This window comes from Gnatocerus cornutus, chromosome 7, assembly GCF_029298725.1.
Source record: "Gnatocerus cornutus isolate USDA-ARS CGAHR chromosome 7, icGnaCorn1.1, whole genome shotgun sequence".
Classification (NCBI taxonomy): Eukaryota; Metazoa; Arthropoda; class Insecta; order Coleoptera; family Tenebrionidae; genus Gnatocerus; species Gnatocerus cornutus.
The window spans coordinates 14,905,011-14,918,085 of record NC_142239.1 but is presented as its reverse complement, the minus strand read 5'-3'; the positions used below and the strand labels follow the sequence as shown (position 1 = coordinate 14,918,085).

The 13,075-nt window shown below is 33.8% G+C and overlaps 3 protein-coding genes across 3 annotated transcripts in view; 1 reads left to right on the top strand and 2 right to left on the bottom strand.

Moving 5' to 3' along the window:
* Window positions 1–650: 650 nt before the first annotated feature.
* LOC148171434 (multiple inositol polyphosphate phosphatase 1-like) lies at window positions 651–12,356 on the top strand. Its single transcript, XM_088041961.1, has 8 exons — window positions 651–943; window positions 8,066–8,946; window positions 9,977–10,160; window positions 10,208–10,352; window positions 10,412–10,531; window positions 10,581–10,777; window positions 11,534–11,911; window positions 11,968–12,356. Coding segments are annotated over exons 1-8 (2,148 nt in total). The 5' UTR covers window positions 651–941; the 3' UTR covers window positions 12,209–12,356.
* LOC148171435 (uncharacterized) lies at window positions 5,151–5,823 on the bottom strand. Its single transcript, XM_088041415.1, has 3 exons — window positions 5,594–5,823; window positions 5,418–5,546; window positions 5,151–5,371 (listed from the first exon to the last, which is right to left on the bottom strand). Exons 2-3 carry the CDS (start codon window positions 5,544–5,546, stop codon window positions 5,303–5,305), a joined length of 198 nt encoding a protein of 65 aa, XP_087897541.1. The 5' UTR covers window positions 5,594–5,823; the 3' UTR covers window positions 5,151–5,302.
* Window positions 12,357–12,442: 86 nt separating the features above from the next.
* The window catches only part of LOC148171432 (scavenger receptor cysteine-rich domain-containing protein DMBT1), an 84,953-nt gene continuing 84,320 nt past the window's right edge, over window positions 12,443–13,075 (bottom strand). The window contains exon 8 of the mRNA XM_088041960.1: window positions 12,443–12,994. Coding sequence (XP_087898086.1) covers window positions 12,828–12,994 — 167 coding nt within the window. The 3' untranslated portion in view covers window positions 12,443–12,827. The remainder of the gene's footprint in view (window positions 12,995–13,075) is intronic.

Here is a 13,075-nt window from a genome sequence, read left to right as displayed (position 1 = left end):
TAATAACTTTAGTCGCACATTTGAACGGACTTCCTGAACACGTATTTTATCAGTTTCAGTGAATCTACGCAGATATCCCTATCAGACCTACATTTTTTATTGATTGAGACATCGCCCCTTTATTTTCATAAATTAATTAGTACTTTATTACCGTGGATATTTCGTCGTATAATGTGAAGTGCGTCGACCTTAGACTCCCACGAATCTTCAACTCCACTTTACTTCGCGACCGATCAAAATCTTTAAGTAGATAAGGAGTACATAGGAAACCCTTATATTGTTCTTATTTTAGAATTAGGAAAGTTTGTCCACCTTCGTAAAATATTCATGAGTGAAAAATGTAAATAGATGCTTCCAATACCCCGTGAAATGCTTTCGGCAGGCAATTAAATAAATAAAAACATCGAAAAATAACAGTTAAAAAAAATGTTTTTACTGTGCTACCGACCATTGTTTCACCCCCTTGCCGGAAGAAAACCATTAAATTAGACCACTCCTTCGCAACAACCAGACCCTAGCATTAGTAATCATGACCACCGTCCTCCAGCTCATTAATTTAGCAAAACTAAGATTTTGTGAATCAATACGACGACTTTTTGAGTGAATTTTTGCCATAGGCAACCAGATGTGTCCATCCGTTGATGACCTCCTTCACCGGTCACCGGTGGCCTCATCGCTTCATCACCAGCTCAGGTGAAATAATGCGCTGTTCGGCCTGCCAGCACGAAATGTCGATTGTATTACCGCTACCATCTAGGTGTGTTGTGGTTTAAGAAATAGGTGGGATAGAGCCAACTTGAAGCTCCTTTATTACATTTTCTTCAACTTGTTTGGTATTGACCATAAGCGGACGCGGTCCGTGTTGTTCGTTGTGTTTTAATCCGGGGCGGGCCGGTAGTGAAGTGTTCAACGGTTTTTAAACAGACAATATTGCCGCCAAAATGTAAGTTTTTATAGATTGTTTGATTTTTTCAAAGTGGTGTTTGATTCTGAGATTGTTCGATAAGTACCAGCAAGTGGGACCACGCCTCCGGATTAGTCAACATTATTTTTAAACGACCGTTGTAATGACCGGTGCACTTATTAACAATTCATAAAATTATTTTTGTTGGAATTTTTCTCAGTTTTGGGTGTAACGGTCTTGTGGTAACCGGTACTCTCTTTTTGTTTGTATTGACGCTCAAGCTAGCATAAACTCGAAAAAATTCTCGTTTTCAGAGCACTTATTTAACGAAAAAACACAATTATGTAGTTGTGCAGGTGTAACAATAGGTAATAAACCACAGTACTCTTTTCCAGAAGTACCAAACTTTCATTACATTCGCTTAAATTTTGGGTGTACCTAGTTCATTCACCCATGGTGAGTCGTTTGGTACCTTGTTAACGCCATGGACATTAAAAGAATCGCACGAATTTTCACACCGCTCTGGTGATGTAATTCAAAAATTAATTTATTCAAAATGGTCCGTCCCAACTGATTTTCTTATAAGATTCGTATTGGATCTTCAAATGAATGTATCTAATAAAATAAGTGGTTTGCTCGAGCCCTACCTACAAATTTAATCGATTGACCTCTTTATTTGGTGAAGAAGGACCTCTGCTTTCATACAAGTTAAATGTGAATTCGTGCTTGACAATCTCAACGCTTCTGTGTCAAGAAAGTGCAAACAAATAAAATTTTTCTCGCGACAAAATATCGTTAATTTCTGATGATCCTGGCAGTGCACGACACCGAGATTAGTCATAGGGTCTATCTAATTGAAAATTAGCACAGTAAAATTTGTTAAGCTTCTAGTTTCTCAGTTCAGATGTTTAACTTTTAAGTTATTTGTGGAAATTTTTATTTAGTAAATTAAGAAGAAATTTCTCTGCACAGCTAGAATAGGTAACCATAAGTGGGCGCTTACCTCTTTTTAGTGTCGAGTGTTTATTACATTTTATTTCTTTCATATCAATTTTTACAGACTTTTTGAAAATTTTAATTTCGTATTTATTATATTGCTACTTACTTTGGTACTTATTTTTTTTTTGTTCTCAATAGAGGCGTTTCATTCCTTTTCTGTCTTCTGCGAGTCGTACCGAGCGTTTATCGCATTTTACTTCCAAACCATTAGCCAAATGAAAAAATATTAAAACACCACAAATATTTGTAATCAAATTTTATGCAAAACGATGTTTCAATAATATTTCTAGTCCTAATATAACTCACTCAATGGCAAATTAACGTTGAGAAACATTTCAGATTGTAAAAAAATAAAACACATTTCTTTAATTTAATTTAATTTAAAATTTTAATTTTAATGTGTAAAGTAGACATTTTTTGGCTAATCTACGCACAGGAAAACTGTCTGGTAAAGACTTTACAGTACCAGTACTCAACTTTATCTGTTGATATGTTAAATTGCACATTGACACTTTTTGTTTTTATACGATTTTTTTTGTCCAAATTTAAATTAAATCTCGTCAGTTAAATGTCTTGCCACAAAATGCCTCGTCAGTAATGTGGCAATTTCCTGAGAAACAAAAAAAAATTAATAATTATTTTAATGAAATGAGCTTCTTCTCTAAAATTTTGAATATTTGTATTATTGGATTAAGATGCATTTTATCAACAATGTAGATTTAATGTTTATCATTCAAACACACAGTATACACAAAAAAGAAACAGAAAAAGGCTCATTTATTTTTTTAAGCAAAGTATTGTTTTACTTGTTATGCATTTGGTTTCCTATAAGCATTGGACCAAAAAACTTACTTTTACAAGAAGTGTTATGAGTTTAACTGCATCAAATATGGGTTGAAATAGTAGTAAAATAAGTTTTCTTTTCTATCCTTTGTAGTTCTTGATGATTTGAAATCGTTTAGAACCATATGCTTAAAAAATAAAAGTAGTATATAAATTGTCATAAAGAAGCCAAACTGAAAAAAATGTACTGACTAAACCAAAAGTTTGCCCAAAAGATATTTTCTGGAGTTATTAAGCTTTAGTTTAACACTAAATAAATTTTCGGTAAATGTCTTATAAAAATTTCTAGAATTTATTTGTCTAGATTATGCATGCAAGAATTGAGAAATTTCAACACTACGTATATCATACTAAACTACTTCTTAAAAATGCCAAATTCTTCACCTGGTTTTATTCGTATGCAAAAAATTACTGTTTAATCAATGTTTATGAAGTTTTGGAAACTATTGACGCTAGGTCTTTGAAAAGTGTTTTTAATTGCCTTTCCAACATTTTGGAGACTTTTGGAAAATCAGACAATCCAAAAAATCCTAAAGAATACGAAAAATTTCGATTATAAATTAGTCTTAAAGAATCACAATAATTAATTAAAGAAAATTTGTTAAAATGAACGGTGTCAAATATTTAAAGATTCTCAGGAGTTTAAAGGATTAAAAAAAATCTGAGAATATGAAACAATGCAAATGCATGTTTATGTAAAAGAAAATAAAAAAATCTTTGTTTTTATAAAAAAAATTAGTTAAAGTTTGTCTGAAGATCGAAAAACTAGGATCCAAAAATTTATAAAGTATGTATGTAATAGGAAGAATCCAAAGAATTTAGAAAGTATTGAATTTAAAGAATATAGAAAAACTGATGTACCCACTGTTATAAAAATAAGTAGAAAGTACCTACTAGTAAAATAAAAAGAAGATGGCTGGGCCACATGAAGAGGCAAGAGAATAAAATGGTTGGTATAACCAATAAATGAGATTAAATAGCACAAAATAGACCGAATGGGCTTTTAAAGAACAGTCAAAAAGTCCGTAAAAAGACGCAATTAGAAGATTCTAATTTTGAACATTTTTAAAACCTCTCTAAAATCAAACTAAAGTAGTAGTATATGTAGGTCATAAATTTTTCTCACAATTATTCAGCTTTACTTTGTTTGAAACTTATTTAATGCTAAGCCAATATAAAAATTATAACCAAAATGGAATTTACAACAAAATTGGAGCAAATCTGCTCAATGAACATTACAAATCAGTTCTAATCTCCTAACTAGAAGTACATGATTCTGCAGCTGATGAATTTTATGAGGTCAAGCGACAAAACAAGAAAACGTAGACTTGCATTTCAAGCTAAACAAACTTTCACCTTTCTTACTAGTCTGTGGTTATTACAACAGCATGAAGACGGCGAGGAAATGCATTATAACATAACCTGTGTACGGTGATATTAGGTAATAATAATTTTCAATGACGTCATTATTATATTTATGTTCAATTTATAAATATCCATCAAAAAGGATTATTGATAGTCAATCTTCCTGATACGAATACTATTTAATCTCACCTGACAAACTTTGCTCACACTTCTTGTGAAAATGGCATAAGAAAATCGTCATACAGTGAGCTCGTTTGTTCGTATCTTAGTTAAATACATTTTATGCGTTGTTATTCAATGTTAACACCTTATTTGCTAGCTGATAGCGTCGTTTATTGAAACATGACGCTTTGCAAGTGCGGCAAAAAAATGAAAAAATAATAATTTAAGTAAATATTTTGTTATGATGTCATCTCCTCATACCATAATAAGACGAGCTCACTGTTGAAGCGAATTAAAACAACTGACCGCCAAATATTTAATCTTTGGTTGTATTTTTGTGATAAACTTAATCAGTGTAATGTAATATTGAAGGTTATTAATACTTTTAAGAAATGTGATAAGAAAAATTCCTCTAATTGTTTTAAGTCATTAAATACATTACAATTATTAGGTTCGAAGGGGTATGAATAATAAATTGTTTAGATTAGTCATGAGTAGGTGATTCATCTGTATTAGTCTTTATTTGATTTTGTAAAGTTGTTATTGCTAATAGCAACTCCATTAAAGTATTAACAGTGGGATTTAATTTAAGATCATTTGGATAAGTAGGTTTTGGGTCAAAAATTGATGTACGCGCGGCTAAATTTTATTGGCTTGACCTATTGTGCGTTTCACTAGAAACAAGAAACTAATCATTTTGTAAATAATTAATAAAACCCTTAACAATCTTTGACTTTGATACCGACGAACCTTTTCACAAACTTTTTCGATTATTGACAGAAACCGTTCTTGAACTTTAGTAGTTTTCAAGGAAAAATCGAAACAAAGTAAATTAAGTTTTCAATTTTGAGCATAGAGAAAATAATAATGCCAATAGTCCACTATAAAAATTTTATTAGAAAATTTATGAGGCTTTGCCGCCTTTTATATACAATATAAATCATTTATTACGTCACGTGAAAATAATATAAATAAACAAATGAACACCCGATGTGGAACATAGTCCTATCTAATTATGACTTGATTTGTTTAACTGAACATCTTTTCAGCGCAGTAATGTGGAAACTGCACTCCTTGTAGTAAAATGTCAGATATATCCTGAAAAACAATAGTTATTTATGGCACCTGGGGAAATCAAACTTACCGTTAACGGTTTTATGCAGACCGTCAGAGGATGGACAAAGATGTAGACTCCAGCACAGAATCCCGCCACCCAGAACGAGATAAAAATAAGAACCAACAACCAAATAACGAGATTGACAATGTTCGCCATCTAAACATAACCACACAGTCACTAAAAAAAGCAGAGTTTTGACTCACCTTGAACTTTTCGCAGGAGAAAATCACACGTGCTTGCAGGAAAGCCGATTTTCAGAGACTGAGAAACTGGGCGTTACCAGCAGAGTACGATGTGTTTACGAATGAAGCAAACTTTCCTACTTCGACAGAATAGTGTAGGCAGTACCGTAAGCTATTTAAAGGTACGACCTATTTTATTGACTACGCGTTGGTCTATCGGCGTCTCGTTCTAACGTTCGGCAAGATTTCGGGGCGAGTTTTATACCAACTTCTATTTACTTATTTCGAATGTGTCAAAGATAAGATAAAGAGAAATAAAACGAGATTAATCCTTTTCATGCGGTGCGGCTAACAGTACAACAGAATCTTCACAACCCGCGCTGTAGCTTTCTTCAACATTTTGCAATTAACACGTAACAAACACCAGTTAGCGCCTTTTCCATTTTCCAGATAGAAAAGGACGGGTTTGACCTTTGATAAATACTTCTAAAACGAGTAATTTAATTAGAGAATCACTATTTTCGTCATGAGAACTTGTTTGTTTTTCCATTTAGACGTAAGAGATAATGGTGTCATTATTGGTGTTTAAATATTCCCAGACGCTTTATCGGTGAACTTTTGAGTTTTCCGGTCCAAAATTTTGGTGGACTGATATTATTTAAACTGTTGATATAATGTCGATGATCTTGGTGAAAGCGGGGAGAATAGCCGAGCTGAAACTTTCGGTTTTTCGGTTTAACCAAATTTTGTGGTGTCCATGCTCGCTATACCGGAAGTTAAAAAAAAAAGCGCATTAGCTTGTGGTAAAGGTGGACATTTAAACTGCGCAATTCAATCAATTTATGTCTTTATTATGGAGCATTATTAGATTTATTTATTATTCAACTAATAACTCGATTATTTGGACATGAACCTCAGTACTTTTAATATCTAAATTATCAAGTACTTACCTATTACAGAATTCCCAAACTACTTCCGATTTTAATTTTGTATTCTATTTTTCATATAAAAAAATTTGTTTGCAGATAAAAAAAATTGTACTTTTTATGGGTTTTTCTTAAAATAAAATTGGTGTATCTATGTACATATAGAAACTTGTTTTTTTTCTTGTCAGAAAAAAAGTGACATTGAAAGACAATATTTTCAGTACTTTTCCAAAAACTGCTAAAAAGAAATTTCTTCTGAATAATTTACGAGGAATAAAAGAACCTTCCAACACATTTATTTTTCAGCAAGACAATGTTTAATAGAGCATAATATTAAATTTCAATAAAAACTAGTCGATAAAAAATTATGAGCTAAGCTTTAGCTGATTTAATTCAGTAAAACCAAAACTTAACAAAACAATTGAATTTAAACATGTTACATCCTTCTATTGTAATCTGGCTGCTTACTGCTTTTGAATTTAAAATTTGCGTGAGTATTAATTTCAATTGTTTTTTAAGCCAGTTGCAGTACCTAAATGTAAATTCGTTTTTTACTTTCCTGAGAAATAATAAAATTTCAAGAAAGAATTTTGTAGTTAATATATTTCAGTGTTTTAAAAACTGTAAAAATGTTACAATCAAATAATAAACATTACTCGTTCAGGTGCATTGGATCCAATGGCGTAACAACCTTACCTATGTACACTTATGATTGCGTGCACAGGTAATTTCAAAACGGTCCCCAGCTTGGTAATGCAATTCCGGACTCTCGTCAATTTTTAACTTGCGAACTGTACATATCCGTGGAATTAATATAACAGGAAGTAGTACTTTTCCACCGGTTTATCAGAGTTTCTGTAGCTACTTATTCTTATTAACTTTCATATTACAGAAATTGCAATTATTATTCTGTAATTTTCCCAAATTATGTACATCCAGTTTTTCGAAAAAAGCATTTAATTTTTAGAGCCATAAACATCCTAAAAAAGGGAATTTGTTTGGTTGATATTCTATAATGTGATAAAAATTGGTACAACCACATTTTTTCATCATGCTTATTTAAACAAAAATTATAGTAATCTTAAAATTTAGCGCAAATAAGTATGTAGATGTTTTTATTTTATTCCCCTATTACTACACCGACCTTGTTCGAGAACAGGCACCTTGGAATCTACACGACACATCTGTCGTAACAATAAATAATGCTCTTTTAATGTTAACATACAAAAACAGCATTGTTTTAAGTTATTTAGCTAGTGTAAGTCCGCGTCGCACGTATTTGCATACGTTCAACGGTAAAATTGTATTTTTGGGACACTGACACTTACCTACCTAAATACTGGTTACGCAAAACGTACATTCTCAGACTCAGTATGGATACACATAATAAGTTTGTGGCGAATAAAAGAATTTTTTGTCCCGCGTTCTCTAGCGCGGCGAAATTCTTTCATTATATTTATGTTACGAACTTTCGAATTCTTGGAAACGATGAAGTCATTTTTCCCATGATTGTACAGTACTTGTTGTAAAAAAATGTCACTGAACTTCATATTTCTTTTTGTTTCAGGACTTCGAACAGATTCCTTATTTTTCTCGCACTCTCTGCTCTCGGCGTGACCGCTCAATACAACACTTCTCCATCGTACGATAGAGATCGTACCGATCAACCTTATGATCGTGATCGGCAGTACGATCGTCAAAGTCAGTATGACCGCGATCGCGATCGTCAAAATGCACAATATGGACAGAACTACGATCGCCAGAATCCTCCATATGGACAGTATGATCGCAATAATCCGCAGTATGATCGAAATCGGTACAATCAGTCGCAGTATGATAGAAATAACCAGTCACAGTATGACCGGTACAATCAAACTAATTATGGATCTCAAGGACCACCGTACAACAGTGATCCGTATAATCGTGATCGGTATGATAATCGCGATCAGTACTCGGTAGGTAACCGCGATCAGTATGGAGGAAATCGTGATCAGTATAATCGCGACCCGAATAACCGGGATCCCAATAACCGGGATCCTAATAATCGCGATCAGTATAATAGGGATCAGTATGGAAACCGGGATCAGTATGGTGGAAATAGAGATCAATATGGTAATCGCGATCAATACGGGAATAGAGATCAGTATGGGAACAGGGATCAGTATGGAGGAAACAGGGATCAGTATGGAGGAAACCGAGATCAGTATGGCAATCGGGATCAGTATGGTAACCGGGATCAGTACGGAAATCGGGATCAGTATAACAGAGATCGCGATCAGTATGATAATCGGGATGAGAATAATCAGTATGGTAGTCCACTTTCTGGAAACGATGATTGTTGCCAGGAGTATTGCTACAGGAAAGATGAGCAGCCGTACTCCAATTTTGCTACGAAGACGGCCTATCAAATTGTTTTCGGGAAAGCATCAAATCAGCATAATATCCCAGGTAAGATTTTATTTATTTCTTCGTTCTTTGCATTTATCCAGATCCCAATTTTAATTAAGTACAATGTAAATAAACCTCATTTTTCCTGCAGCCAATTATTTTGTACCCTTTGATTAGCAGAGCTATTTTATTGAAATTTTTGCAATTTCTGCGGAATGTCAAACAAGAACTGTCATATTGTTAAATTGTAGGAGCATCAGCAATAAACTGTATTACTTTCAGTCCAGATTAGCAGATATTTTATTATATAAGGGTTTTGATCATTAGGTACATTTTACGATTACTAGAAAACTTGTCATCAAATTTGTTATGTATTCATTACAGGTGGCAAATTTATCCTTTTTAAATCCTGTCGCTTTTTATAATTTTCTGCAGGAAAATGACATATATTTAAAAAATCTCTAGGACGTTAGAAACATTGTTGGAACTAATTAAATCACAGTTTTTTGACGTATTTTATCACAAGACTTTCGGGTTTGTTTAAAAACATTTCGTTACATAAATTGTTGATGTATTCGCACTGACCTCTTGATTAGTTTTATAACAAAATCGTCACCGTAAACAAATGACCATGTCAAATTATTCTGTGTTAAGAAAGGAGATACGTTTTTCCATTTTTGTAAATTAGTTGTACGTGTACTTAAATTATTATCCGTCAAACAATGCCTATTGTTTATTTAACTAATCGTCTGTAATTATTTATTATAGATAGATATACTTTCTCCGGTTTCATTGAAATACACTGATCAAAGTATTAATATTTAATTTACTTAAGTAATTTCGTACTTGTTCGAGTCTTTGACATTCTTAAGTCGATGCTTGTTTCACAGGTATTTCAATGAAGGTCATGTTAACAAACTACAATAATTACAAGTAATGCCTCTCTCATATGGCATAAATAAGAAATTATTAAATTACCGCATGAGTCAGAGTTGTAGCATGACTTCTTCCATTCTATTAACACTTATTAAGGTTGAAGATCAATTTAAATGAACTGAGACAAAGAGTAATTATGATGTAATTATTGCAGATTGCACGCCGATTCAATTCTGGAGCATCAATAGACACGGAACAAGATACCCCAGTGTCCAATCAATCCAAAGATTGAGGCAGCTTAACAAAATCCACGCTGAAATCGTAAGAAATTACGACGAGAAGAGATCTTATCCTGACAAAGGTCGCTTATGTCCGGAAGACTTGGAGCTTTTCAAGAGGTAAATCTCTGGCACATTTATTATTTTTTATTGACATTTCTCCATAGATGGCGTTGGAATGAAACTGTTAACGAAAGAAACGCTAATGGATTAACCAATCAGGGCATTATGGATTTGAAATTCTTAGCCCGTCGATACGCCAGAAAATTTGAAGACATAATGCGCGAGCCCTACTCAGAAAACGCGTACAGCGTAAGTTGTAATCCCAGAGATGGCGTCACGAATCCTGCTAATCCTGTTTTGATTTATAGTTTCAATATACTGATTCTGACAGGACTCACGATAGCTACCAAGCGTATATTGAGGGCTTATTTAAGGAGAAGGCATATCAAGTCCATGCTAACGTCTTCAACAACGATAGACTGATCAAGGTAGAGGACAGGAAAAGTTTTTTTTTAGTATTAATTCGTTTTTATGTAGCCCACAAAATCCTGCAATGCTTGGATTAGAGGAGTTGAACAGAATCCGCAAACTTTACACGAATATATGAGATTTAAACATAAGCAGGAATATCAGCAGATGACCAGAAATGTTTTCAGGAGATTAGGGTTTAGGTACACGCTCAATGAGTCAGTGCTTAACGACATGTACGATTTGTGTCGATACGAGAAAGCCTGGTAAGTTCTAACGAGGTTTATGCAAAATGCATTTAAGGTGCTTATCTTGAATTTGCGGGAGGATTTTAGAAGTGTTTAAAATATCTTATTCTTTTGTATAAAATACATTTGACATGTTTATTGGTTAAAATATTTATAAAGAAAGAGTTCTTGCTAAATTCAAAAGTATGTGTTTTGGCTGCCAAACTTCAACAGAGTCTATCTTGATCTACTAAATAAAAAATGTAAATAATGTATGGGCGACCACTGATTGAGGACCGCTGTCGCTTACCTTACAGAACGCCAACAGCAAGTGGACTCACACACTCCTCTTTGGACTTCACTATAAATAACATCCAATTTATGTGTCATTTTGGCCACGAATTGGACAAACATTCTTCGACGAGAGACGGCAATTGACTAAAGAATTTGTTGGTAGTTGTGTAATTTCTCAAAGCAAAGCGCAAAAAACTTATCCAAAGGCGAACTAAGAAGACCCTTTTTTGCAAGAGAAGGGTGCAAATTTTCTTATCTCTATCAATTTAGGAATGGTTATGTAAAAAAACCAATTCTTCTCAAACGGTGACTCAAAAACTGTCCATTAACGACTGCTTAAAATAACGTTTTTTGCCGGCTAAACATGCACATATTTCTTCGTAATTCAAAGCCCGCGTTCCCAAGTAAATCAAAACCCGTTTAACCTATCACTTGAATATTTACCGCCTTACTATTAAACCTACTAACTCATATTAAACAATACGTTTGTATTGATTTTAGGAACTTGGATCAACCCTCTCCCTGGTGCATAGTTTTCAACAAAGAACAACTAAAACTCCTCGAATATGCCGAAGACTTGAAATCTTACTACACTTCCGGTTACGGCAATGATATCAACCGTCAAGTAGGGTGTCCACCTCTTAAAGATCTCTACGAAAAGTTCGAACGAACAGTCAACAGCGGTGGTAGCAACATTCAAAATAAAGTCACAGTTTTCTTCACCCACTCGGTGACAATTCAAACCTTTTTGGCCGCAATGGGAATTGGTAAAGACTACCAACCCTTAACAGCAGACAATTACTATCAGCAGACTAAGCGGCAGTGGCGCACGTCCACCATCGATCCCTTCGCATCGAATTTAGCTGCAGTTTTGTATCAGTACGTTGAAATAATTGAAATTTTTTTGTCGTGTTATATAACCCATTTTTTTGCAGATGTCGCACGGGTGAACGTTTCCGGGCGATGTTTTTCCTCAACGAAGTTCCAGTGAATTATCCTGATTGTTCTGTGGGGTTGTGTAACTGGAGCACCGTCCAGAATAAGTTGAGGAGTGCCGCTGAAAATTGTAATCTTGAATTCTGCGATCGGAACAAAGCGCCAAATGTACAACGCAACTACCTTGTGAATCTCATAGGTCTCATAGCCATTTTTAGTAGTTTTAGATATTTCTCGTAAGTTCGTACAAAGTGTGAAAATTTTGTTACTTATTTTGTATATTTTATCATGGTACCGCCATTTCATAAGTTTTTATTATTTGTTGCACATGTGCCAGAGAGTCTGCGGTTTTTGATTTTAAATAAAAATTTGACGTGACTTAATGAGAGACATTGTTTAAACAATTGTTTATTATCACATGAAAATGTGAAATCATTACATAATATTTACATCATTCAAATAAAAACTTATCACTAAAAATATACATTTTTTCGAATTTTTGGCATTAGGTATTTTACAAAAACAAACTTTAGAACATGATCGCTTTATTTCTTGAATCGTAAAAACTGTGCAAGGTTCAAATTTATTTCATCCAATTGAAATAATACAACGGTACTCTAATGATCTAAACTAAATGTGAGTGCTTGCCAAAAAAGTTCCATCGATGTGCACTTCACTTCGCTTTATTTAACTTTAAGTCTTTAAAGTGCAAGAGACAAGTCTCCGACTACATTCTGTGTAAAACGGCTTTTTACAAACAAAACATCTGATTTATTGCAGGATTGTCACGTAGCGGAGACTTGTCTTCGTTTTTTCGTTAAAGGTTCATTGTAAGGCTTTGGTTTCCTAAAATTGAACTTTAGTCATCACTGCAACAGTATCTACAGCATCTTCTGCATAAACATACACAGAAACAACACAAAAGAAGTAACACTGACACTACTGCACTTCCGACATAAATCCAGTTGATTTCGGGATTGTGTTCGGAGACGCAGAGCTCGGCGGACTCGTCGCTGAAGACTGGTCCTGTAAACAAAAAAAGCGTTAGAAGTTCGCAAATAAATAACATTTTTTTTAAATACAGGGTGTCCCAGAACTCGCGCCCCA

Coding starts and splice junctions, on each gene's coding strand:
- LOC148171434 (XM_088041961.1), top strand. Junction 10,532..10,580: donor ACAACGATAGACTGATCAAG/GTAGAGGACAGG, acceptor GTTTTTATGTAG/CCCACAAAATCCTGCAATGC. Junction 10,778..11,533: donor TGTCGATACGAGAAAGCCTG/GTAAGTTCTAAC, acceptor TATTGATTTTAG/GAACTTGGATCAACCCTCTC.
- LOC148171435 (XM_088041415.1), bottom strand. CDS start 5,546: ATGGCGAACATTGTCAATCTCGTTATTTGGTTGTTGGTTCTTATTTTT. Junction 5,372..5,417: donor TCTGCATAAAACCGTTAACG/GTAAGTTTGATT, acceptor ATTGTTTTTCAG/GATATATCTGACATTTTACT.